This window comes from Salvelinus alpinus, chromosome 21 (assembly GCF_045679555.1).
Source record: "Salvelinus alpinus chromosome 21, SLU_Salpinus.1, whole genome shotgun sequence".
NCBI lineage: Eukaryota > Metazoa > Chordata > Actinopteri > Salmoniformes > Salmonidae > Salvelinus > Salvelinus alpinus.
In genome coordinates, this window is record NC_092106.1 from 50,127,157 (window position 1) to 50,151,736 (window position 24,580).

At 46.4% G+C, this 24,580-nt stretch overlaps 1 protein-coding gene across 4 annotated transcripts in view; it reads left to right on the forward strand.

The window, feature by feature from the left end:
- The window catches only part of mtus2b (microtubule associated tumor suppressor candidate 2b), a 153,310-nt gene that overhangs the window by 121,172 nt on the left and 7,558 nt on the right, over positions 1-24,580 (forward strand). For 3 of the 4 annotated variants that reach the window (XM_071358123.1, XM_071358126.1, XM_071358125.1), the window contains 7 exons: positions 14,413-14,479; positions 19,041-19,255; positions 21,376-21,481; positions 21,624-21,697; positions 21,802-21,900; positions 23,170-23,289; positions 23,654-23,754. In XM_071358123.1, coding sequence (XP_071214224.1) covers positions 14,413-14,479; positions 19,041-19,255; positions 21,376-21,481; positions 21,624-21,697; positions 21,802-21,900; positions 23,170-23,289; positions 23,654-23,754 — 782 coding nt within the window. The remainder of the gene's footprint in view (positions 1-14,412; positions 14,480-19,040; positions 19,256-21,375; positions 21,482-21,623; positions 21,698-21,801; positions 21,901-23,169; positions 23,290-23,653; positions 23,755-24,580) is intronic. The other variant, XM_071358124.1, reaches the window with a different exon arrangement.

Consider the following 24,580-nt stretch of genomic DNA (forward strand, 5'->3'; position numbering starts at 1 on the left):
GAATTTGTTGTCTGTATATTTGATCATTTCATTAAGGATACCATCAACACCACAGGCCTTTTTGGGTTGGAGGGTTTTTATTTTGTCCTGTAACTCGTTCAAGGTAATTGGAGAATCCAGTGGGTTCTGGTAGTCTTTAATAGTTGATTCTAGGATTTGTATTTGATCATGTATATGTTTTTGCTCTTTATTCTTTGTTATAGAGCCAAAAAGATTGGAGAAGTGGTTTACCCATACATCTCCATTTTGGATAGATAATTCTTCGTGTTGTTGTTTGTTTAGTGTTTTCCAATTTTCCCAGAAGTGGTTAGAGTCTATGGATTCTTCAATTACATTGAGCTGATTTCTGACGTGCTGTTCCTTCTTTTTCCGTAGTGTATGTCTGTATTGTTTTAGTGATTCACCATAGTGAAGGCGTAGACTCAGGTTTTCCGGGTCTCTATGTTTTTGGTTGGACAGGTTTCTCAATTTATTTCTTAGATTTTTGCATTCTTCATCAAACCATTTGTCATTGTTGTTCATTTTCTTTGGTTTTCTATTTGAGATTTTTAGATTTGACAGGGAAGCTGAGAGGTCAAATATACTGTTAAGATTTTCTACTGCCAAGTTTACACCTTCACTATTGCAGTGGAACGTTTTACCCAGGAAGTTGTCTAAAAGGGATTGAATTTGCTGTTGTCTAATTGTGTTTTGGTAGGTTTCCAAACTGCATTCCTTCCATCTATAGCATTTCTTAATGTTACTCAGTTCCTTTGGTTTTGATGCCTCATGATTGAGTATTGCTCTGTTCAAGTAGACTGTGATTTTGCTGTGGTCTGATAGGGGTGTCAGTGGGCTGACTGTGAACGCTCTGAGAGACTCTGGGTTGAGGTCAGTGATAAAGTAGTCTACAGTGCTACTGCCAAGAGATGAGCTATAGGTGAACCTACCATAGGAGTCCCCTCGAAGCCTACCATTGACTATGTACATACCCAGCGTGCGACAGAGCTGCAGGAGTTGTGACCCGTTTTTGTTGGTTATGTTGTCATAGTTGTGCCTAGGGGGGCATATGGGGGAGGGAATGCTGTCACCTGCAGGCAGGTGTTTGTCCCCCTGTGTGCTGAGGGTGTCAGGTTCTTGTCCAGTTCTGGCATTTAGGTCGCCACAGACTAATACATGTCCCTGGGCCTGGAAATGATTGATTTCCTCCTTCAGGATGGAGAAGCTGTCTTCATTAAAGTATGGGGATTCTAGTGGGGGGATATAGGTAGCACACAGGAGGACATTTTTCTCTGTTAAGATAATTTCCTTTTGAATTTCTAGCCAAATGTAAAATGTTCCTGTTTTGATTAATTTAATGGAGTGAGTTAGGTCTGCTCTATACCAAATTAGCATTCCCCCTGAGTCCCTTCCCTGTTTCACACCTGGTAGTTTGGTGGATGGGACTACCAGCTCTCTGTAACCTAGAGGGCAACCAGTGGGTCCGTCTCCTCTGTACCAGGTTTCTTGCAGGATGACAATGTCTGCATTACCGATTTCTTTGGTGAAGTCCGGGTTCCTGCTCTTTAGGCCAAAGGCAGATGACCTCAGGCCTTGGATATTCCAGGATGATATAGTGAAGGCTTTTTGTTCCATAAAGTGTCCAATGTTGTTGGTCGTGGTTTGGCCTCAGGCCAGTAAGTGTGAGCAGAGCCTGCTGAGCATCTGGTACATGCCGTTGGCTTGGGCGAGTGTAAGAGTGGGGGTTGGGCCTGTTTGCCCGCTCACTACCTGGGCGTATGTGTGACTTCCATGTTGATGCCCTCTCTGCGGGGGTGGGGTGCATGGGGTGGGCAGGAGTGGCATAGGTCTGATCTGAGGGGGCCTAAATTGGGTGTGGGCATGGTTGATGTGGGGGGGTGTTGATTGGTTGGGGTGGGGGTGTGTCTGGGGGTGCTGTGGTCTGGATGTAGGTCCTCTTGGCGTGGGTCCTCTATGTGTAGGTCCAGGGTGGGGTGCTGAAGGTCTTGGAGGGTGTCTCGCTGGTCTGGGTGGGGTGTCTATTGATCTGTTGCTCCTGTGTGAAGTGTTGGGGCTGCGTTTGAGAGCGATGTCCTTTAGAGTCCGGGCAAAGGTGGGCACTGCTGCCTTGTAGAGGTGGACCTGGTCATAGAGGCTGTTCAAGTCCAGGGTGGAGTGGTGGGCCAGGAAAACATTTGGTTTTGAGGCACAGTCACGGGAGATGCTTGCGTTTACCCACTGTATTGTAGCAGGGTGGAAGTCTTTTCGTGGTAGCAGGGTGGAGATAACCACTTGTGCATTGGGGAAAGTAGAAGAAGCTTTTTCAATCACTCCCTTCAGTGCTGTGGCCACCCTTTCCTGCTGTGCTCTCAGGTCGTTTGTGCCTGTGTGTATTATTATGTGGCTAGGTGAGCCTAGTTTGTCCTCAGACAGAAGGTCTAGGGCGCACTGGGTGTTTGGACACCAGAGTTTAGATACACTGTGTTTGGGAAAAAGTTTTTTTTCTTCTATAAATTTCCCATTTGAGTCCATAAGGAGAAAAATCTGTGTCTTGTGTTTGTCCTCAGTGGGTGTGGGGGGGTTGTCAGGAGGGCTATCAGGGTGGCTGACAGGGGGGGTGCTCAGGGGGGGTGAGAGCTGCTGGGCTTGGGGTTTTTCTTTTGTCTGTTCTGCTGTGATGTTGACTCTATGGTCAGGGTCTGGTGTGGACTGTTCTGCTGTGGTGTCGAGACTTTTGTCGGGTGATGAGGTGGGCTGTTCTGCTGGCTTCTCTGTGGGGATGGCCACCTCCCTAGTGGGTTGTTCTCTGTCACATGCCATCCCCCTCAACCTCTCCTCCAGCAGTCTGATCCTCTCCTCCATCCCCCTCTCCCTCTCCTCCAGCAGTCTGATCCTCTCCTCTAGTGCTCTGTTCTGCTCCTGCTCCTGCTTCTGCTCTTTCTCCAGTTGAAGTTGTCTCTTAACTGTCCAGAGTCCAGATGTGTCTCTCTCCACCTCCAGCTCTCCTGGTCTGGTTAAGGGGGTGTTGTTGTGCTGGACTGTTGTCTGGGTCTGTGCTGACTGGAGTGTAATCACCTGCTGTTCCAGCTCAACCTGCCTTACCTCCAGCTGGGTGAATTTATCCTTCATTTCAATGAGGGAGAAGTGCTCTGTACTGGGAGGTTGACTGTCTGCTGAGGGTTGCTCGTCTGTGGGGTTATATGATGAAGAGTTTTGGTCTGACCCGCTTGGGGTGGGGGTATCTTTATCAAGGGAGAGCTTCTCCTGCTGGGCTAATTCTTTGATTAGGTGAAAGTCCAGCTGAAACTGTTTGGGGTTGCCCTGTACCAATACTGTTCCAGACTTATATAGATTTATGTTAGCTGACTCAGAGTCTTCGTTGTCAAGTATCCTGAGTTTCCACCCCTCGTTAACCCCCCCTCTCTTAACAGAGGGGTAGTGTGCTAATATAGCACTGTGCCATGCCAGGGGATGGTTTGTGTGGAAGATAAGGTTGCTGATGTTCCCATTTTTGTAATAGTCAGCAAAAAGTGTCTCTTGATTTTCCATAAGGAGCTTCATTTTGTGCTCTTTTCTTGCCTTGTCATTCTTTACACTCCCAGGGTACTGTATTTTAATTACCTCTGAACAGCAGGAGGGAGCTTCTAAGGCCTCTCCATTTGGTTGGGGTAGACTATTCGACTCTCCTGCCATTGTTGGGCTAATGGTCTTTGACACCTCTCACTTGACACGTCAGTGCTAGTTGAAGCTGTATCAAGCTTGGCAATTATGTTTCATTCAATGCTTATAAAGTAATGTCATGTATTTTTCTTCTTGGCTTTTGGCAATAGAATATAGTTTCAGACTAAACATTACTCACTCAGTTCCAGGTTGGGTGGTGTTTTCAGATTACTGTTGTTTTCCAGAGAATTTGCTGTGTAATAATCCTTGGTAGTTGTGAATCTTTCAGGTGATTCCGTAATTCCGTCCAAAATCAGGTTGTAGGTTTTGAGTTTTGATTTGAATTTAGGGTTATGTTGTAGAGGGTAGCATCCTGTATGTGTTCCTGACAAAAAATCCAAGTTTAACTAACTCTAAATCTATATTTTTTAAAGAAAATGCTGAAAAATGCAGGAGCTCATCTGATCATGACCTCTCTCTCTCTCTCCTTCTCTCTCTCTCTCTCTCTCTCTCTCTCTACCTCTCTCTCTCTCCTTCTCTCAATTCAATTTCAATTTCACTTTAATGGGATTTATTGGCATGGGAAACATATGTTTACACTGCCAGAGCAAGTGAACTAGATAATAAACAAAAGTGAAATAAACAATACAAATTAACAGTAAACATTGCACTCACAAAAGTTCAAAAATAATAAAGACATTTCAAATGTCATATTATGTCTATATACTGAGTACAAAAGGGAAAATAAATAAACATAAATATAGATTGTATTAACAATGGTGTTTGTTCTTCACTGGTTGCCCTTTTCTTGTGGCAACAGGTCACACATCCTGCTGCTGTGATGGCACACCGTGGTATTTCACCCAGTAGATATGGGAGTTTATCAAAATTGGATTTGTTTTCAAATTCTTTGTGGATCTGTGTAATCTGAGGGAAATATGTGTCTCTAATATGGTCATACATTTGGCAGAAGGTTAGGAAGTGCAGCTCAGCTTCCACCTCATTTTGTGGGCAGTGTTGCACATAGCCTGTCTTCTCTTGAGAGCCAGGTCTGCCTACGGCGGCCTCTCCCAATAGCAAGGCTATGGTCACTGAGTCTGGACATAGTCAAAGATTTCCTTAATTTTGGGTCAGTCACAGTGTTTAGGGCCAAATAGCATTCTAGTTTGCTCTGTTTTTTTGTAAATTCTTTCCAATGTTTTCTCATGATTTGGTTGGGTCTAATTGTGTTGCTGTCCTGTGGCTCTGTGGGGTCTGTTTGTGTTTGTGAACAGAGCCCCAGGACCAGCTTGCTTAGGGGACTCTTCTCCAGGTTAATTTCTCTGTAAGTGATGGCTTTGTTATGGAAGGTTTGGGAATCGCTTCCTTTTAGGTGGTTGTAGAATTTAACGGCTCTTTTCTGGATATTGATAATTAGCGGGGATCGGCCTAATTCTGCTTTGCATGCATCATTTGGTGTTTTACGTTGTACACGGAGGATATTTTTGCAGAATTCTGAATGCAGAGTCTCAATTTGGTGTTTGTCGCATTTAGTGAATTCTTGGATGGTGAGCGGACCCCAGACCTCACAACCATAAAGGGCAATGGATTCTATAATTGTTTCAAGTATTTTTTGCCAGATCCTATTTGGTATGCCAAATTTGATGTTTCTTTTGATGGCATAGAATGCCCTTCTTGCCTTGTCTCTCAGATTGTTCACAGCTTCATGGAAGTAACCTGTGGCGATATTTAGGCCGAGATATATATATTTTTTGTGTGCTGTAGGGCAACGGTGTCTAGATGGAATTTGTATTTGTGGTCCCGGCAACTGTCTTACTGAGATTTGCTGTCAAGGTCTAGGTCTGGCAGAATCTGTGCAGAAGATCTAGGTGCTGCTGTAGGCCCTCCTTGGTTGGGGACAGAAGCACCAGATCATCAGCAAACAGTAAACATTTGACTTCATATTCTAGTAGGGTGAGGCCGGGTGCTGCAGACTGCTCTAGTGCCCTCGCCAATTCGTTGATATATATGTTGAAGAGGGTGGGGCTGCATCCCTGTCTCACCCCACGACCCTGTGGGAAGAAATGTGTGTTTTTTGCCTATTTTAACTGCACACTTGTTGTTTGTGTACATTGATTTTATAATGTCGTATGTTTTTCCCCCCATCAACACTTTCCATTCATTTGTATAGCAGACCCTCATGCCAAATTGAGTCAAAAGTTTTTTGAAGTCAACAAAGCATGAGAAGACTTTGCCTTTGTTTCGGTTTGTTTGTTTGTCAATTAGGGTGTGTAGGGTGAATACGTGGTCTGTCGTACGGTAATTTGGTAAAATCCCAATTTGACATTTGCTCAATACATTGTTTTCACTGAGGAAATGTACAAGTCTGCTGTTAATGGTAATGCAGAGGATTTTCCCAAGGTTGCTGTTGACGCATATCCCACGGTAGTTATTGGGGTCAAATCTGTATCCACTTTGTGGATAGGGGTGATCAGTCCTTGCTTCCAAATATTGGGGAAGACGCCAGTGCTGAGGATGATGTTAAAGAGTTTTAGTATAGCCAATTGTAGTCTGTATATTTTATCATTTCATTCGGGATACCATCAACACCACATGCCTTTTTGGGTTGGAGGGTTTGTATTTTGTGCTGTAATTCATTCAATGTAATTGGAGAATCCAGTGGGTTCTGGTCTTTCTGGTCTTTAATATTTGATTCTAAGATTTGTAATTGATCATGTATAAGTTTTTGCTCATTCTGCTTTGTTATAGAGACAAAAAGATCTCTCTCTCTCTGTCTGTGTTTCTCTCTCTCTCTCTCTCTCTCTCTCTCTCTCTCTCTCTCTCTCTCTCTCTCTCTCTCTCTCTCTCTCTCTCTCTCTCTCTCTCTCTCTCTCTCTCTCTCTCTCTGTCTGTGTTTCTCTCTCTCTCTCTGTCTCTGTCTGTGTTTCTCTCTCTCTCTCTCTCTCTGTCTCCAGGAAGTGTGTCATTGCAGGAGAGGGAGGAAGTGGAGAAGTGTGTCATTGCAGGAGAAAGAGGAAGTGAAGTAGTGTGTCATTGCAAGAGAGAGAGGAAGTGTGTCATTGCAGGAGAGGAAGGACGTGTGTCATTGCAGGAGAGAGAGGAAGTGTGTCATTGCAGGAGAGAGAGGAAGTGAAGAAGTGTGTCATTGCAGGAGAGAGAGGAAGTGTGTCATTGCAGGAGAGAGAGGAAGTGAAGAAGTGTGTCATTGCAGGAGAGAGAGGAAGTGTGTCATTGCAGGAGAGAGAGGAAGTGAAGAAGTGTGTCATTGCAGGAGAGAGAGGAAGTGAAGAAGTGTGTCATTGCAAGAGAGAGAGGAAGTGTGTCATTGCAGGAGAGAGAGGAAGTGAAGAAGTGTGTCATTGCAGGAGAGAGAGGAAGTGTGTCATTGCAGGAGAGAGAGGAAGTGAAGAAGTGTGTCATTGCAGGAGAGAGAGGAAGTGAAGAAGTGTGTCATTGCAGGAGAGAGAGGAAGTGAAGAAGTGTGTCATTGCAGGAGAGAGAGGAAGTGGAGAAGTGTGTCATTGCAAGAGAGAGAAGTGGAAGTGTGTCATTGCAGGAGAGAGAGGAAGTGAAGAAGTGTGTCATTGCAGGAGAGAGAGGAAGTGAAGAAGTGTGTCATTGCAGGAGAGAGAGGAAGTGAAGAAGTGTGTCATTGCAGGAGAGAGAGGAAGTGGAGAAGTGTGTCATTGCAAGAGAGAGAGGAAGTGTGTCATTGCAGGAGAGAGAGGAAGTGAAGAAGTGTGTCATTGCAGGAGAGAGAGGAAGTGAAGAAGTGTGTCATTGCAGGAGAGAGAGGAAGTGTGTCATTGCAGGAGAGAGAGGAAGTGAAGAAGTGTGTCATTGCAGGAGAGAGAGGAAGTGAAGAAGTGTGTCATTGCAAGAGAGAGAGGAAGTGTGTCATTGCAGGAGAGAGAGGAAGTGAAGAAGTGTGTCATTGCAGGAGAGAGAGGAAGTGAAGAAGTGTGTCATTGCAGGAGAGAGAGGAAGTGAAGAAGTGTGTCATTGCAGGAGAGAGAGGAAGTGAAGAAGTGTGTCATTGCAGGAGAGAGAGGAAGTGTGTCATTGCAGGAGAGAGAGGAAGTGAAGAAGTGTGTCATTGCAGGAGAGAGAGGAAGTGAAGAAGTGTGTCATTGCAGGAGAGAGAGGAAGTTAAGAAGTGTGTCATTGCAGGAGAGAGAGGAAGTGAAGAAGTGTGTCATTGCAGGAGAGGGAGGAAGTGAAGAAGTGTGTCATTGCAGGAGAGGGAGGAAGTGGATAATTGTGTCATTGCAAGAGAGGGAGGAAGTGGAGAAGTGTGTCATTGCAGGAGAGAGAGGAAGTGAAGAAGTGTGTCATTGCAGGAGAGAGAGGAAGTGAAGAAGTGTGTCATTGCAGGAGAGAGAGGAAGTGAAGAAGTGTGTCATTGCAGGAGAGGGAGGAAGTGGATAATTGTGTCATTGCAAGAGAGGGAGGAAGTGGAGAAGTGTGTCATTGCAGGAGAGAGAGGAAGTGAAGAAGTGTGTCATTGCAGGAGAGAGAGGAAGTGTGTCATTGCAGGAGAGAGAGGAAGTGAAGAAGTGTGTCATTGCAGGAGAGAGAGGAAGTGTGTCATTGCAGGAGAGAGAGGAAGTGGAGAAGTGTGTCATTGCAGGAGAGAGAGGAAGTGAAGAAGTGTGTCATTGCAGGAGAGAGAGGAAGTGAAGAAATGTGTCATTGCAGGAGAGAGAGGAAGTGAAGAAGTGTGTCATTGCAGGAGAGAGAGGAAGTGGAGAAGTGTGTCATTGCAGGAGAGAGAGGAAGTGAAGAAGTGTGTCATTGCAGGAGAGGGAGGAAGTGGAGAAGTGTGTCATTGCAGGAGAGAGAGGAAGTGAAGAAGTGTGTCATTGCAGGAGAGGGAGGAAGTGGGGACAACATGTAGGCTGTTATCATTCCTAAATGTGGGTCTCACTACTAGTTGTGGAGATCTAAGGACAGGGCCTGATGTTGTGATGTTAGCATTTCTACTAGACTCGTCTGGTTGGTGGTATTGCTATAGACTGTTGTCGTATTGATCATTACAATCATACAAGTACTGTCTTATCAGTCTTCCCATGGACAGATGACAGTACATGTTCCCATAGCCTCTAGTCTGCTGGTCTGCTCAATGTCCTGAATCTGGTCCGCTCTATGTCCTGACTCTGGTCTACTGGTCTGCTCTATGTCCTGACTCTGGTCTACTGGTCTGCTCTATGTCCTGAATCTGGTCCGCTCTATGTCCTGACTCTGGTCTACTGGTCTGCTCTATGTCATGACTCTGGTCTACTGGTCTGCTCTATGTCATGACTCTGGTCTACTGGTCTGCTCTATGTCATGACTCTGGTCTACTGGTCTGCTCTATGTCATGACTCTGGTCTGCTGGTCTGCTCAATGTCCTGAATCTGGTCCGCTCTATGTCCTGACTCTGGTCTGCTCTATGTCATGACTCTGGTCTGCTCTATGTCATGACTCTGGTCTACTGGTCTGCTCTATGTCATGACTCTGGCCTACTGGTCTGCTCTGTGTCTTTACTCTGGTCTGCTCTATGTCATGACTCTGGTCTGCTCTATGTCCTGACTCTGGTCTACTGGTCTGCTCTATGTCATGACTATGGTATGCTGGTCTGCTCTATGTCATGAATCTGGTCTGCTGGTCTGCTCTATGTCATGACTCTAGTATGCTGGTCTGCTCTGTCATGACTCTGGTCTGCTGGTCTGTTCTATGTCCTGACTTTGGTCTACTGGTCTGCTCTATTTCATGACTATGGTCTGCTCGATGTCATGATTCTTATCTACTGGTCTGCTATATGTCATGCCTCTGGTCTGCTCTATGTCATGACTTTATTCTACTGGTCTGCTCTATGTCCTGACTCTGGTCTGCTCGTCTGCTCTATGTCATGACTCTGGTCTGCTCTATGTCATGATTCTGGTCTACTGGTCTGCTCTATGTCATGACTATGGTCTGCTCTATGTCATGATTCTGGTCTGCTGGTCTGCTCTATGTCATGACTCTAGTCTGCTCGTCTGCTCTATGTCATGACTCTTGTCTACTAGTCTGGTCTATGCCCTGACTCTGGTCTACTAGTCTGGTCTATCAGCTTGGTGACTCTGGTCTGTATGTAGATATATCAGATGGGTGTATCAGATGGGTGTATTAGATGGGTGTATTAGATGGGTGTATCAGATGGGTGTATCAGATGGGTGTATCAGATGGGTGTATCAGATGGGTGTATCAGATGGGTGTATCAGATGAGTGTATCAGATGGGTGTATCAGATGGGTGTATCAGATGGGTATATCAGATGGGTATATCAGATGGGTGTATCAGATGGGTGTATCAGATGGGTGTATCAGATGGGTATATCAGATGGGTGTATCAGATGGGTGTATCAGATGGGTGTATCAGATGGGTGTATCAGATGGGTGTATCAGATGGGTATATCAGATGGGTGTATCAGATGGGTGTATCAGATGGGTGTATCAGATGGGTATATCAGATGGGTGTATCAGATGGGTGTATCAGATGGGTGTATCAGATGGGCGTATCAGATGGGCGTATCAGATGGGCGTGTCAGATGGGCGTGTCAGATGGGCGTATCAGATGGGTGTATCAGATGGGTGTATTAGATGGGTGTATCAGATGGGTGTATCAGATGGGTGTATCAGATGGGTGTATCAGATGGGTGTGTCAGATGGGTGTATCAGATGGGTGTGTCAGATGGGTGTATCAGATGGGTATATCAGATGGGTGTGTCAGATGGGTGTATCAGATGGGTGTATCAGATGGGTGTATCAGATGGGTGTGTCAGATGGGTGTATCAGATGGGTGTGTCAGATGGGTGTATCAGATGGGTATATCAGATGGGTGTATCAGATGGGTGTGTAGCCCTGAGGAGAGAAGGTTTAATTCCTTTGATAGATGGAGCAACTGATGTCCTTGAGGACAGAAAGCAGTTTGATGACACTCCCTGTCTTCCTGTGTGATGACACTCCCTGTCTCCCTGTCTTCATGTCTCTCAGTGTGATGACAGTCCCTGTCTTCCTGTGTGATGACACTCCCTGTCTCCCTGTCTTCATGTCTCTCAGTGTGATGACACTCCCTGTCTTCCTGTCTCCCTGTCTCCCTGTGTGATGACACTCCCTGTCTCCCTGTCTCCCTGTCTCCCTGTGTGATGACACTCCCTGTCTCCCTGTCTTCCTGTCTCTCAGTGTGATGGCACCCCCTGTCTCCCTATCTTCCTGTCTCCCTGTCTTCCTGTCTCTCAGTGTGATGACACTCCCTGTCTCTCTGTCTCTCTGTGTGATGACACTCCCTGTCTCCCTGTCTTCCTGTGTGATGACACTCCCTGTCTCCCTGTCTCCCTGTCTCCCTGTGTGATGACACTCCCTGTCTCCCTGTCTTCCTGTCTCTCAGTGTGATGGCACCCCCTGTCTCCCTATCTTCCTGTCTCCCTGTCTTCCTGTCTCTCAGTGTGATGACACTCCCTGTCTCTCTGTCTCTCTGTGTGATGACACTCCCTGTCTCCCTGTCTTCCTGTCTCTCTGTGTGATGACACTCCTTGTCTCTCTGTGTGATGACTCTCCCTGTCTTCCTGTCTCCCTGTCTCCTTGTCTCTCTGTCTCTCTGTGTGATGACTCTCCCTGTCTTCCTGTCTCCCTGTCTCCCTGTCTCTCTGTCTCTCTGTGTGATGACACTCCCTGTCTTCCTGTCTCCCTGTCTCCCTGTCTCTCTGTCTCTCTGTGTGATGACACTCCCTGTCTCCCTGTCTCCCTGTCTCCCTGTCTCTCTGTCTCTCTGTGTGATGACACTCCCTGTCCCCCTGTCTCCCAGTCTCCCTGTCTCCCTGTCTCTCAGTGTGTTGACACTCCCTGTCTCTCTGTGTGATGCCACTCCCTGTCTCCCTGTCTGTTTTGTGTTCCAGGAAGTAAATTGATAATGTTGCCGTGGTAAAGGGGAATATGAGATGAGGAAGGAGGGGCTGGCTGGGGGACTGGTCTACTGACCTGAAAGCAAACGCTGGATGTCTGCCAAGTATTTCATTTCACTGTTCCAGTTGTTTTATTCATATCAGTGCAGATGAAGGAAAGAAAATGAGTAGATGAGATGAAGGAGAGGAAGGAGATGAGAAGAGGAAGCCACTTTAGACCATTGAGGTACAGCCATAGTTCTGTTGAGGGAGGATCGCATCATAATTACATTATGCTGACTCGTAGTCCACTCTCGTCCTGTTCAGTTGGCTTGTCTATTTAACCTCAGCTTCATCTGTACACGAGTCCATCATGGTTATTGTCTATAAACATGTTGAATCACTAACTTCCTGTTGTCTCTCTGCGACTCTCTCTCTCTCCTGGTCTATTTAGAACAGTGTTAGCTAAGTGCCTCAACCTCTTGTAATATAAATCATACAAATCAGATGTACATTGTTAAACTGTTGGGTTATATTGATCTGATCTTAGTTACTACTTGTGTTTATGTGACGTGGTGCTAGGGAGGTGATCAATAGGTGTTTTTTTTATCAGTGTGATGCTGTGTGGTGTTTTGTGTTGTGTTGTGTCAGGCTTTGTGAGTAGGGCTGTTCTGGCTCTAGCAGGGTGTCACGTTATAAAGAGTCCCCATGCAGGGCTGTTCTGGCTCTGCTCTGACTGGGAGGATGATGCTCTAGCAGGGTGTCACGTTATAAAGAGTCCCCATGCAGGGCTGTTCTGGCTCTGTTCTGACTGGGAGGATGATGCTCTAGCAGGGTGTCACGTTATAAAGAGTCCCCATGCAGGGCTGTTCTGGCTCTGCTCTGACTGGGAGGATGATGCTCTAGCAGGGTGTCACGTTATAAAGAGTCCCCATGCAGGGCTGTTCTGGCTCTGCTCTGACTGGGAGGATGATGCTCTAGCAGGGTATCACGTCATAAAGAGTCCCCATGCAGGGCTGTTCTGGCTCTGCTCTGACTGGGAGGATGATGCTCTAGCAGGGTGTCACGTTATAAAGAGTCCCCATGCAGGGCTGTTCTGGCTTTGCTCTGACTGGGAGGATGATGCTCTAGCAGGGTGTCACGTTATAAAGAGTCCCCATGCAGGGCTGTTCTGGCTCTGCTCTGACTGGGAGGATGATGCTCTAGCAGGGTGTCACGTTATAAAGAGTCCCCATGCAGGGCTGTTCTGGCTCTGCTCTGACTGGGAGGATGATGCTCTAGCAGGGTGTCACGTTATAAAGAGTCCCCATGCAGGGCTGTTCTGGCTCTGTTCTGACTGGGAGGATGATGCTCTAGCAGGGTGTCACGTTATAAAGAGTCCCCATGCAGGGCTGTTCTGGCTCTGCTCTGACTGGGAGGATGATGCTCTAGCAGGGTGTCACGTTATAAAGAGTCCCCATGCAGGGCTGTTCTGGCTCTGCTCTGACTGGGAGGATGATGCTCTAGCAGGGTATCACGTCATAAAGAGTCCCCATGCAGGGCTGTTCTGGCTCTGCTCTGACTGGGAGGATGATGCTCTAGCAGGGTGTCACATTATAAAGAGTCCCCATGCAGGGCTGTTCTGGCTTTGCTCTGACTGGGAGGATGATGCTCTAGCAGGGTGTCACGTTATAAAGAGTCCCCATGCATGGCTGTTCTGGCTCTGCTCTGACTGGGAGGATGATGCTCTAGCAGGGTGTCACGTTATAAAGAGTCCCCATGCAGGGCTGTTCTGGCTCTGCTCTGACTGGGAGGATGATGCTCTAGCAGGGTATCACGTCATAAAGAGTCCCCATGCAGGGCTGTTCTGGCTCTGCTCTGACTGGGAGGATGATGCTCTAGCAGGGTGTCACGTTATAAAGAGTCCCCATGCAGGGCTGTTCTGGCTCTGCTCTGACTGGGAGGATGATGCTCTAGCAGGGTGTCACGTTATAAAGAGTCCCCATGCATGGCTGTTCTGGCTCTGCTCTGACTGGGAGGATGATGCTCTAGCAGGGTGTCACGTTATAAAGAGTCCCCATGCATGGCTGTTCTGGCTCTGCTCTGACTGGGAGGATGATGCTCTAGCAGGGTGTCACGTTATAAAGAGTCCCCATGCAGGGCTGTTCTGGCTCTGCTCTGACTGGGAGGATGATGCTCTAGCAGGGTATCACGTCATAAAGAGTCCCCATGCAGGGCTGTTCTGGCTCTGCTCTGACTGGGAGGATGATGCTCTAGCAGGGTGTCACGTTATAAAGAGTCCCCATGCAGGGCTGTTCTGGCTCTGCTCTGACTGGGAGGATGATGCTCTAGCAGGGTGTCACGTTATAAAGAGTCCCCATGCATGGCTGTTCTGGCTCTGCTCTGACTGGGAGGATGATGCTCTAGCAGGGTGTCACGTCATAAAGAGTCCCCATGCAGGGCTGTTCTGGCTCTGCTCTGACTGGGAGGATGATGCTCTAGCAGGGTGTCACGTTATAAAGAGTCCCCAGAGATGTAGCTGGGAGCACCATTCATCATGTTAACTGCTCACACACACAACAATATACTGTAATTTGATGTATGCCCCAAGAGATAGGGGAGGACGGCTCATAATAATGGCTGGAACGGAGCATATGGAAAGGCAACAAAACACATGGAAACCATTCCACTGATTCCACTCCAGCTATTACCACGAGCGCTTCCTCCTCAATTAATGTGTCACCAACCTCCTGTGATGTACCGGTGATTTCAGGTCCCCCTCGGAGAAGCAGTTTCAACCTCAAGGGTCCTGTTTTGTTAAAAAAAAAAAAAAAAAGCCCTGTTAAATACATATCCTCCATGCTTGACGGAAGTGTGTGCGTCTGTGTGTTTCAGAGTGAGAGTGCCATCCTGAAGGAGAGGGAACTGTCCCTGGAGCTTGCCAGGATCAGGGATGAAGTGGGTAAGTAAATCTGAATTGCAGGCTGAATGCTATATTGATTGCTAGCTGGATTGCTAGCTGAATGCTATCTGGATTGCTAGCTGAATGCTATCTGGATTGATAGCTGAATGCTATCTTGATTGCTATCTGGATTGCTAGCTGAATGCTATCTGGATTGATAGCTGGATTGCTAGCTGGATTGCTATCTGGATTGCTAGCTGAATGCTATCTGGATTGCTAGCTGAATGCTATCTGGATTGATAGCTGGATTGCTATCTGGATTGCTAGCTGATTGCTAATTGGATGCTAGCTGAATTGGTAGCTGGATTGCTAGCTGGATGCTACATGTTTCCGAAAATGTGACATTTTAGGAGATAGAGGACGATAGACAAGATACACTGAGTGGTTGCCAGCTAGGTATGGAGATGGTGAGTCACTGGGCCGTGGCAGTAGGTGTGCTACATTACCATGTCCTCTATTATACAGAATATGAACCTGTAACGACAGGGTAGGAGCTAGTCTCCCTAGAGACCCTGCTGGCTGCTGACATGATGGGGATTGGGGATGGGGCTGGTGAAGGATTCAGCCTAGTCAGGTTACCTGTCTGATATGTTGGGGGATTCAGGCTAGTCAGGTTACCTGTCTGATATGTTGGGGGATTCAGGTTAGTATATTACCCTGTCTGATATGTTGGGGGATTCAGATTAGTCATATTACCCTGTCTGATATGTTGGGGGATTCAGGCTAGTCATATTACCCTGTCTGATATGTTGGGGGATTCAGGCTAGTCATATTACCCTGTCTGATATGTTGGGAGATTCAGGCTAGTCAAGTTACCTGTCTGATATGTTGGGGGATTCAGGCTAGTCATATTACCCTGTCTGATATGTTGGGCGATTCAGGTTAGTATATTACCCTGTCTGATATGTTAGGGGATTCAGGTTAGTATATTACCCTGTCTGATATGTTGGGGGATTCAGGTTAGTCATATTACCCTGTCTGATATGTTGGGGGATTCAGGCTAGTCAGGTTACCCTGTCTGATATGTTGGGAGATTCAGGTTAGTCATATTAACCTGTCTGATATGTTGGGGGATTCAGGTTAGTCATATTACCCTGTCTGATATGTTGGGGGATTCAGGTTAGTATATTACCCTGTCTGATATGTTGGGGGATTCAGGCTAGTCATATTACCCTGTCTGATATGTTGGGGGATTCAGGCTAGTCATATTACCCTGTCTGATATGTTGGGGGATTCAGGCTAGTCATATTACCCTGTCTGATATGTTGGGAGATTCAGGCTAGTCATATTACCCTGTCTGATATGTTGGGGGATTCAGGCTAGTCATATTACCCTGTCTGATATGTTGGGGGATTCAGGCTAGTCAGGTTACCCTGTCTGATATGTTGGGAGATTCAGGTTAGTATATTACCCTGTCTGATATGTTGGGAGATTCAGGTTAGTCAGGTTACCCTGTCTGATATGTTGGGGGATTCAGGTTAGTCAGGTTACCTGTCTGATATGTTGGGGGATTCAGGCTAGTCAGGTTACCCTGTCTGATATGTTGGGGGATTCAGGCTAGTCAGGTTACCCTGTCTGATATGTTGGGGGATTCAGGCTAGTCAGGTTACCCTGTCTGATATGTTGGGGGGATTCAGGTTAGTCAGGTTACCCTGTCTGATATGTTGGGGGATTCAGGTTAGTATATTACCCTGTCTGATATGTTGGGAGATTCAGGTTAGTATATTACCCTGTCTGATATGTTGGGGGATTCAGGCTAGTCAGGTTACCCTGTCTGATATGTTGGGGGATTCAGGCTAGTCAGGTTACCCTGTCTGATATGTTGGGGGGATTCAGGTTAGTCAGGTTACCCTGTCTGATATGTTGGGGGATTCAGGTTAGTATATTACCATGTCTGATATGTTGGGTGGATTCAGGTTAGTATATTACCCTGTCTGATATGTTGGGTGGATTCAGGTTAGTATATTACCCTGTCTGATATGTTGGGGGATTCAGGTTAGTATATTACCCTGTCTGATATGTTGGGTGGATTCAGGTTAGTATATTACCCTGTCTGATATGTTGGGTGGATTCAGGTTAGTATATTACCCTGTCTGATATGTTGGGGGATTCAGGTTAGTCATATTACCATGTCTGATATGTTGGGTGGATTCAGGTTAGTATATTGCCCTGTCTGATATGTTGGGGGATTCAGGTTAGTATATTACCCTGTCTGATATGTTGGGTGGATTCAGGTTAGTATATTACCCTGTCTGATATGTTGGGGGATTCAGGTTAGTCATATTACCCTGTCTGATATGTTGGGGGATTCAGGCTAGTCATGTTGCCCTGTCTGATAGTCATGTTGCCCTGTCTGATAGTCATGTTGCCCTGTCTGATAGTCATGGTGTCCTGTCTGATAGTCATGTTACTAGTTGAAAGTCCGTGTTGCCCAGCAACAGCCCCAAAACATCACTGCTCTAGAGGAGATCTGCATGGAGGAATGGGCCAAAATACCAGCAACAGTGTGTGAAAACCTTGTGAAGACTTACAGAAAACGTTTGACCTCTGTCATTGCCAACAAAGGGTATATAACAAAGTATTGAGATAAACTTTTGTTATTGACCAAATACTTATTTTCCACCATAATTTGCAAATAAATTCATTAAAAATCCTACAATGTGATTTTCTGGATTTTTGCCCTCATTTTGTCTGTCATAGTTGAAGTGTACCTATGATGAAAATTACAGGCCTCTCTCATCTTTTTAAGTGGGAGAACTTGCACAATTGGTGGCTGACTAAATACTTTTTTGCCCCACTGTATGTACATGTAAGTGTGGGGGTGAACAGCAGAAAGTCTGGGTAACTGTTTAATTAACTTATGGCTTTGGGATAGAAGCTGTTCAGGAGCCTTTTGGTTACAGACTTGAAGCTCCGGTATCGCTTGCCGTATGGTTGCAGAGAGAACAGACTGTGACTTGGGTGGTTCAAGTCTTTTAGGGCCTTCCTCTGACACCGCCTGGTATAGACATCCTGGATAGCAGGGAGCTGGGCCCCAGTGATGTACTGGGCTGTATGCACTACCCTCTGTAGTGCCTTGCCAAGCAGTCACCATACCAAGCGGTGATGCAGCCAGTCAAGATGCTCTCAATGGTGCAGCTGTAGAACTTTTAAGGCTCTGAGAGCCCATGCCAAATCTTTTTAGCCTCCTGAGGGGGAAAGAGGTGTTGTCGTGCCCTCTTCACGACTGTGTTGGTGTGTTTTGTACCACGATAAGTCCCTTAGTGATGTGTACACCGAGGAACTTGAGGCTCTCGACCATCTCCAATACAGCCCCGTCGAATGTGAATGGAGGCGTGCTCGGCCCTCCGTTTCCTATAGTCAATGATCAGCTCCTTTGTCTTGCTGACGTTGAGGGAGAGGTTGTTGTCCTGTCACCACACTGCCAGGTCTCTGACCTCCTCCAGGTAGACTGTCTCAATGTCGTCGATGGTCAGGCTTACCACCGTCGTGTCGTCGGCAAACTTAACGACGGTGTTGGAGTCGTGTACGGCCACAGTCGTGGGTGAACAGGGAAGTACAGGGAGAACAGGAGGGGGCTAAGCAGGAACCCCTGAGGGGCCCCAGTGTTGAGGATCAGCGTGGCGAATATGTTGTTGCCTACCTCTGGTAGTGGGGTGGTAGATGTCTCCCTTATGGCTCTAATCTGGTAGTTGGGTGGTAGTTTTTCCTAGCCACCGTGCTTCTACACCTGCATTGCTTGCTGTTTGGGGGTTTTAGGCTGGGTTTCTGTACAGCACTTTGTGATATCAGCTGATGTACGAAGGGCTATATAAATACATTTGATTTGATTTAGATGTCTCCCTTATGGTTTTAATCTGATAGTGGTAGTGGGGATGTAGATGTCTAGACTCCCTTATGGGTCTAATCTCGTAGTGGTAATGGGGTGGTAGATGTCTAGTCTCCTTTATGGATCAGATCAGTTTCCTACATAGTACATACACCATAGACATACATCATACACACACACACACGCGCGCGCGCACACACACACACACACACACACACACACACACACACACACACACACACACACACACACACACACACACACACACACACACACACACACACACACACACACACACACACACACACACACACACACACACACACACACACACACACACGTACGTCAGCTCAGACAGATCCAACACCAAATCCCATTGGTTCTCTAATCAAACCGATTCACACCGAATTGTTTCTAACTAAAACGTATCGTTCCTGTATCGCACGTGTCAAACTCATTCCACGGCGGGTTTTCGCCCCTCCCTTGGATTGATGAACTAAGGTCACTAATTAGTAAAGAACTCCTCTCACCTGGTTATGTAGGTGCTAACTGGAAGGAAAAATCTAAATCCCACAGACACTAAGCCCTCCAAGGAATGAGTTTGACACTCCTGCTGTATGGAATCTAGACACGTATTGAATCGTCTTGAAAACGTAAAGATCCCTAGTAACTATACTATCGTTCTTCCCTATGTCTTCTTCTCCATCAACCCCCCCCCCCCCCCCCGTCAAGCCTCAAGTGTGTCGCGGTGGGAGATTCTGCAGCAGGACAAGGAGGAGTTGGAGCGGAGGTTTGAGCGGGAGCTGGAGGGTCTGCGTGCCCAGCAGCAGAGTGAGCTGGGCCGGCTGGAGGAGAGACTGAGGCAGTATCACAGCCTGGAGATACAGCGCCTGGAGGCCCAACAACAGGAGCAGCTGGAGAGACTGAGGACACAGCAGCTGGAGCAGGTAGGGAGGGATATATATATACACACACACACACACACACACTTACACACACACACACACACACTTACACACACACACACACACACACACTTACACACACACACACACACACTTAGACTGCCTGCCGCGGTTACATGCACACGCACATACATACATACATACATACATACATACATACATACATACATACATACATACATACATACATACATACATACATACAGTGCATTCGGAAAGTATTCAGACCCCTCGACTTTTTCCACATTTTGTTACGTTACAGCCGTATTCTAAAATTGATTAAGTAAAAACATTTCCTCATCAATCTAAACACAATATCCCATAATGACAAAAGTGAAAACAGGTTTTTAGACATTTTTACTAATTTATTTAAAATAAAAAACAGATATCTTATTTACATCAGTATTCAGACCCTTTGCTATGAGTCTCGGAATTTAGCTCAGGTGCATCCTGTGTCCATTGATCATCCATTGATCATTCTACAACTTGATTGGAGTCCACCTGTGGTAAATTCAATTGATTGGACATGATTTGGAAAAGCACACACCTGTCTATATAAGGTCCCACAGTTGACAGTGCATGTCAGAGCAAAAACCAAGCCATGAGGTTCAAGGAATTGTCCATAGAGCTCCAAGACAGGATTGTGTCAAGGCACAGATCTTGGAAAGGGTGCCAAAACATTTATACAGCATTGAAGGTCCCCAAGAACACAGTGGCCTCCATCATTCTTAAATTACATTTAAATTAATTAAATTAAATTTAAATTCAATTAATTAAATTGAAGTAGTTTGGAACCACCAAGATTCTTCCTAGAGCTGGCCGCCCAGTCAAACTGAGCAATCGGGGGAGAAGGGCCTTGGTCAGGGAGGTGACCAAGAACCCGATGATCACTCTGACAGAGCTCCAGAGTTCCTCTGTGGAAATGGGAGAACCTCCCAGAAGGACAACCATCTCTGCAGCACTCCACCAATCAGGCCTTTATGGTAGAGTGGCCAGATGGAAGCCACTCCTCAGTAAATGGCACATGACAGTTGTGTGACAGTCTCCCGCTTGGAGTTTGCCAAAAGGCACCCAAAGGACTCTGACCATGAGAAACAAGATTCTCTGGTCTGATGAAACCAAGATTGAACTCTTTGGCCTGAATGCCAAGCGTCATGTCTGGAGGAAACCTGGCACCATCCCTACGGTGAAGTATGGTGGTGGCAGCATCATGCTGTGGGGATGTTTTTCAGCGGCAGGGACTGGTAGACCAGTCAGGATCGAGGGAACATGAATGGAACAAAGTACAGAGAGATCCTTGATGAAAATCTGCTCCAGAGCACTCAGGAACTCAGACTGGGGCGAAGGTTCCCCTTCTAACAGGACAACGACCCTAAGCACACAGCCAAGACAACGCAGGAGTGGCTTCGGGACAAGTCTTTGAATGTCCTTGAGTAGCCCAGCCAGAGCCCGGATTTGAACCCGATCGAATATCTCTGGAGAGACCTGGAAATAGCTGTGCAGCGACGCTCCCCATCCAACCTGACAGAGCTTGAGAGGATCTGCAGATAAAAAGGGGAGAAACTCTCCAAATACAGGTGTGCCAAGCTTGTAGCGTCATACCCAAGAAGACTCAAGACTGTAATCGCTGCCAAAAGGGCTTCAACAAAGTACTGAGTAAAGGGTCTGAATCCTTAAATGTGATATTTCAGTTGTTTTGTTTTTTTATACATTTGCAAAAATGTTTAAAAAGCTTTTTTGGGGCTTTGCCATTATGGGGTATTGTGTGTAGATTGATGAGGGGAAAAAGCGATTTAATACATTTTAGAATAAGGCTGTAACGTAACAAAATGTGGAAAAAGTCAAAGGGTCTGAATACTTTCTGAATGCTCTGTACAGACACACACACAAAATAACAACAGTAGGGTTTTGATTGTGCGACTGAATGTGATTGTGACTAGATTGTCAATGTGATTTTTGTTTTGTTTTCTTTATGTCCAACTTTTTATTTTGTTTTGGCATTTTTCTTTTTCAGAGGGGGGGGGGGGGGGTTACAGTTACAACACAGTCATATAAAGATACCCCCCCCCCCCCCCCCTTACTGTGTTCATGTGTGTCTCCAGATGGAGGAGGTGACGGAGAACCATGAGGAAGCTCTGACTGAAATGGAGAACAACCACAACGACACGCTGGTCACTCTGAAGGAGGAGCATGCCAGGACTGTCAAAAGTACATCTTTTTTTGTATTGTGACCCAGAAGAACTGACTGTAATCCACCATTTAGAAAACACTGCTCTGTGGACTCTCTTGCCTTTAAAGAAACTAGACTTAACTACATCCTGACTAAATTGTGTTCTGATGTTTCCATCAGACCTGAAGATGGCCCATGAGCAGCAGAGGAAGTCATTGGAAGAGGACTTTGAGAAGCTCAGACTGTCGCTGCAGGTACAGTAGAGTTACGGTAATGTTATCAATCAATGGACCAACCAATCAATCAATTGATTGTAATGATGACATATATAATGTTGTGTTTAAACATTTGTGTCCAGGACCAGGTGGACACGCTGACGTTTCAGAACCGCAGCCTGAGAGACCGAGCCAAGCGCTTTGAGGAGGCTCTACGCAGGAGCACCGACGAACAGATAGTGGTAACAGCAGCCCCGTTTATACCTGCTGCTAACATGAACAGATAGTGGTAACAGCAGCCCCGTTTATACCTGCTGCTAACATGAACAGATAGTGGTAACAGCAGCCCCGTTTATACCTGCTGCTAACATGAACAGATAGTGGTAACAGCAGCCCCGTTTATACCTGCTGCTAACATGCATCCTTTGTCCCAATCTTCTCTACATGCTAATTGTGATCAGATCTTTTAACGGGTGTAGATGATTAAAAGACACATGGTGATCTGATTGTGATCAGATCCTCTCCTGTCGATCTCCGGAGATAGTCAGACACCCATTGTATCTGGATATCTTAAAATTGTAGACGGATCTAGACAGTGATACCTTATAAATCGTCATTATATCTCCGTCTAAAAACATTGACAGCTGGCACCATTGACTTTAAAGTATATTGAACAAAAAATTATAAATGCAACAATTCTACTGAGTTATAGTTCATATAAGAACCATAATCTATGGATTTTACATGATTGGGCAGGGGCTCAGCCATGGGTGGGCTTGGGAGGGCATAGGCCCACCCACTTGGGAGCCAGGCGCATCCACTTTTTCCCACAGTTGAAAAAGCCGGATGTGGAGGTCCTGGGCTGGCGTGGTTATACGTGGTCTGCGGTTGTGAGGCCCGTTGGACATACTGCCAAATTCTCTAAAACAACATTTGGCGGTGGCTTATGGTAGAGAAATGAACATTCAATTATCTGGCAATGGCTCTGGTGGACATTCCTGCAGTCAGCATGCCAATTGCACGCACCCTCAAAACTTGAGACATCTGTGGCATTGTGTTGTGTGACAAAACTGCACATTTTAGAGTGACCTTTTATTGTCCCCAGCACAAGGTGCACCTGTGTAATGATAATGCTGTTTAATCAGCTTCTTGATATGCCACACCTGTCAGGTGGATGGATTATCCTGGCAAAGAAGAACTGCTCACTAACAGGGATGTAAACAAAGTGGACATTTTTGGGGATCTTTTATTTCAGCTCATACATGTTGCGTTTATAGAATATATGTCAAATAATGTGCATAAAGGAAGGGACAGACACAGTGGAGAGATAACAGACACATGTTACTGCCATGTGTCGACAAATTTCTGGAAATGTGTGCACATTCAGAATGTAGACACAATCAAGACAAAGGACCCATGTCAGCACCGGTTATAGACGGGACTTTAGAGTTGATCAATGCTTGCATTATCGATGGGATTCAGTCCCTCGTCATTTCTTGGTTTGCTCTCAGGATGCTCTGGCTCCGTACCAGCACATTGAGGAGGATCTGAAGAGCTTGAAGGAAGTTCTTTTAATGAAGAACCAACAGATCCACGAACAGGATGTCAAGATCTCGGAGCTGGAGAGAATGGTAGGCTCAAAATGAATGGCTATGTATCAGAATGGTAGACTCAAAATGAATGGTTATGTGTCAGAATGGTTTGTATCAGAATGGTTATGTATCAGAATGGTTATGTATCAGAATGGTTATGTATCAGAATGGTTATGTATCAGAATGGTTATGTATCAGAATGGTTATATGAGAACTCAAGTAAATAAGGCAGAGTGACAGAACGAGCATTCGTACACCTTCAGAAGGTGGTGGCTTTTTAATTGAGCAGAGAAAGAGTTTGGTTTGAATAATTAAATACTGTGCTGTGTGTGGGCACTTGTGTGCATGCCTGTGTGTGTAATGTTGAATTTAATGTTGGCGCTACTGTCCATGTGTTTTTGAGCAGGCCCAAAAGAACGTCTTCCTGGAGGAAAGGGTACAGATGTTACAGCAGCAGAACGAAGACCTGAGGGCCAGGATAGACAAGAACCTAGCCATGTCCAGGTAACAGACACCAGCAGGATCAAGACCTGAGGGCCAGGATAGACAAGAACCTAGCCATGTCCAGGTAACAGACACCAGCAGGATCAAGACCTGAGGGCCAGGATAGACAAGAACCTAGCCATGTCCAGGTAACAGACACCAGCAGAATGGAGACATGAGGGCCAGGATAGACAAGAACCTAGCCATGTCCAGGTAACAGACACCAGCAGAATGGAGACCTGAGGGCCAGGATAGACAAGAACCTAGCCATGTCCAGGTAACAGACACCAGCAGAATGGAGACCTGAGGGCCAGGATAGACAAGAACCTAGCCATGTCCAGGTAACAGACACCAGCAGAATGGAGACATGAGGGCCAGGATAGACAAGAACCTAGCCATGTCCAGGTAACAGACACCAGCAGAATGGAGACATGAGGGCCAGGATAGACAAGAACCTAGCCATGTCCAGGTAACAGACACCAGCAGAATGGAGACCTGAGGGCCAGGATAGACAAGAACCTAGCCATGTCCAGGTAACAGACACCAGCAGGATCAAGACCTGAGGGCCAGGATAGACAAGAACCTAGCCATGTCCAGGTAACAGACACCAGCAGGATCAAGACCTGAGGGCCAGGATAGACAAGAACCTAGCCATGTCCAGGTAACAGACACCAGCAGGATCAAGACCTGAGGGCCAGGATAGACAAGAACCTAGCCATGTCCAGGTAACAGACACCAGCAGAATGGAGACCTGAGGGCCAGGATAGACAAGAACCTAGCCATGTCCAGGTAACAGACACCAGCAGGATCAAGACCTGAGGGCCAGGATAGACAAGAACCTAGCCAT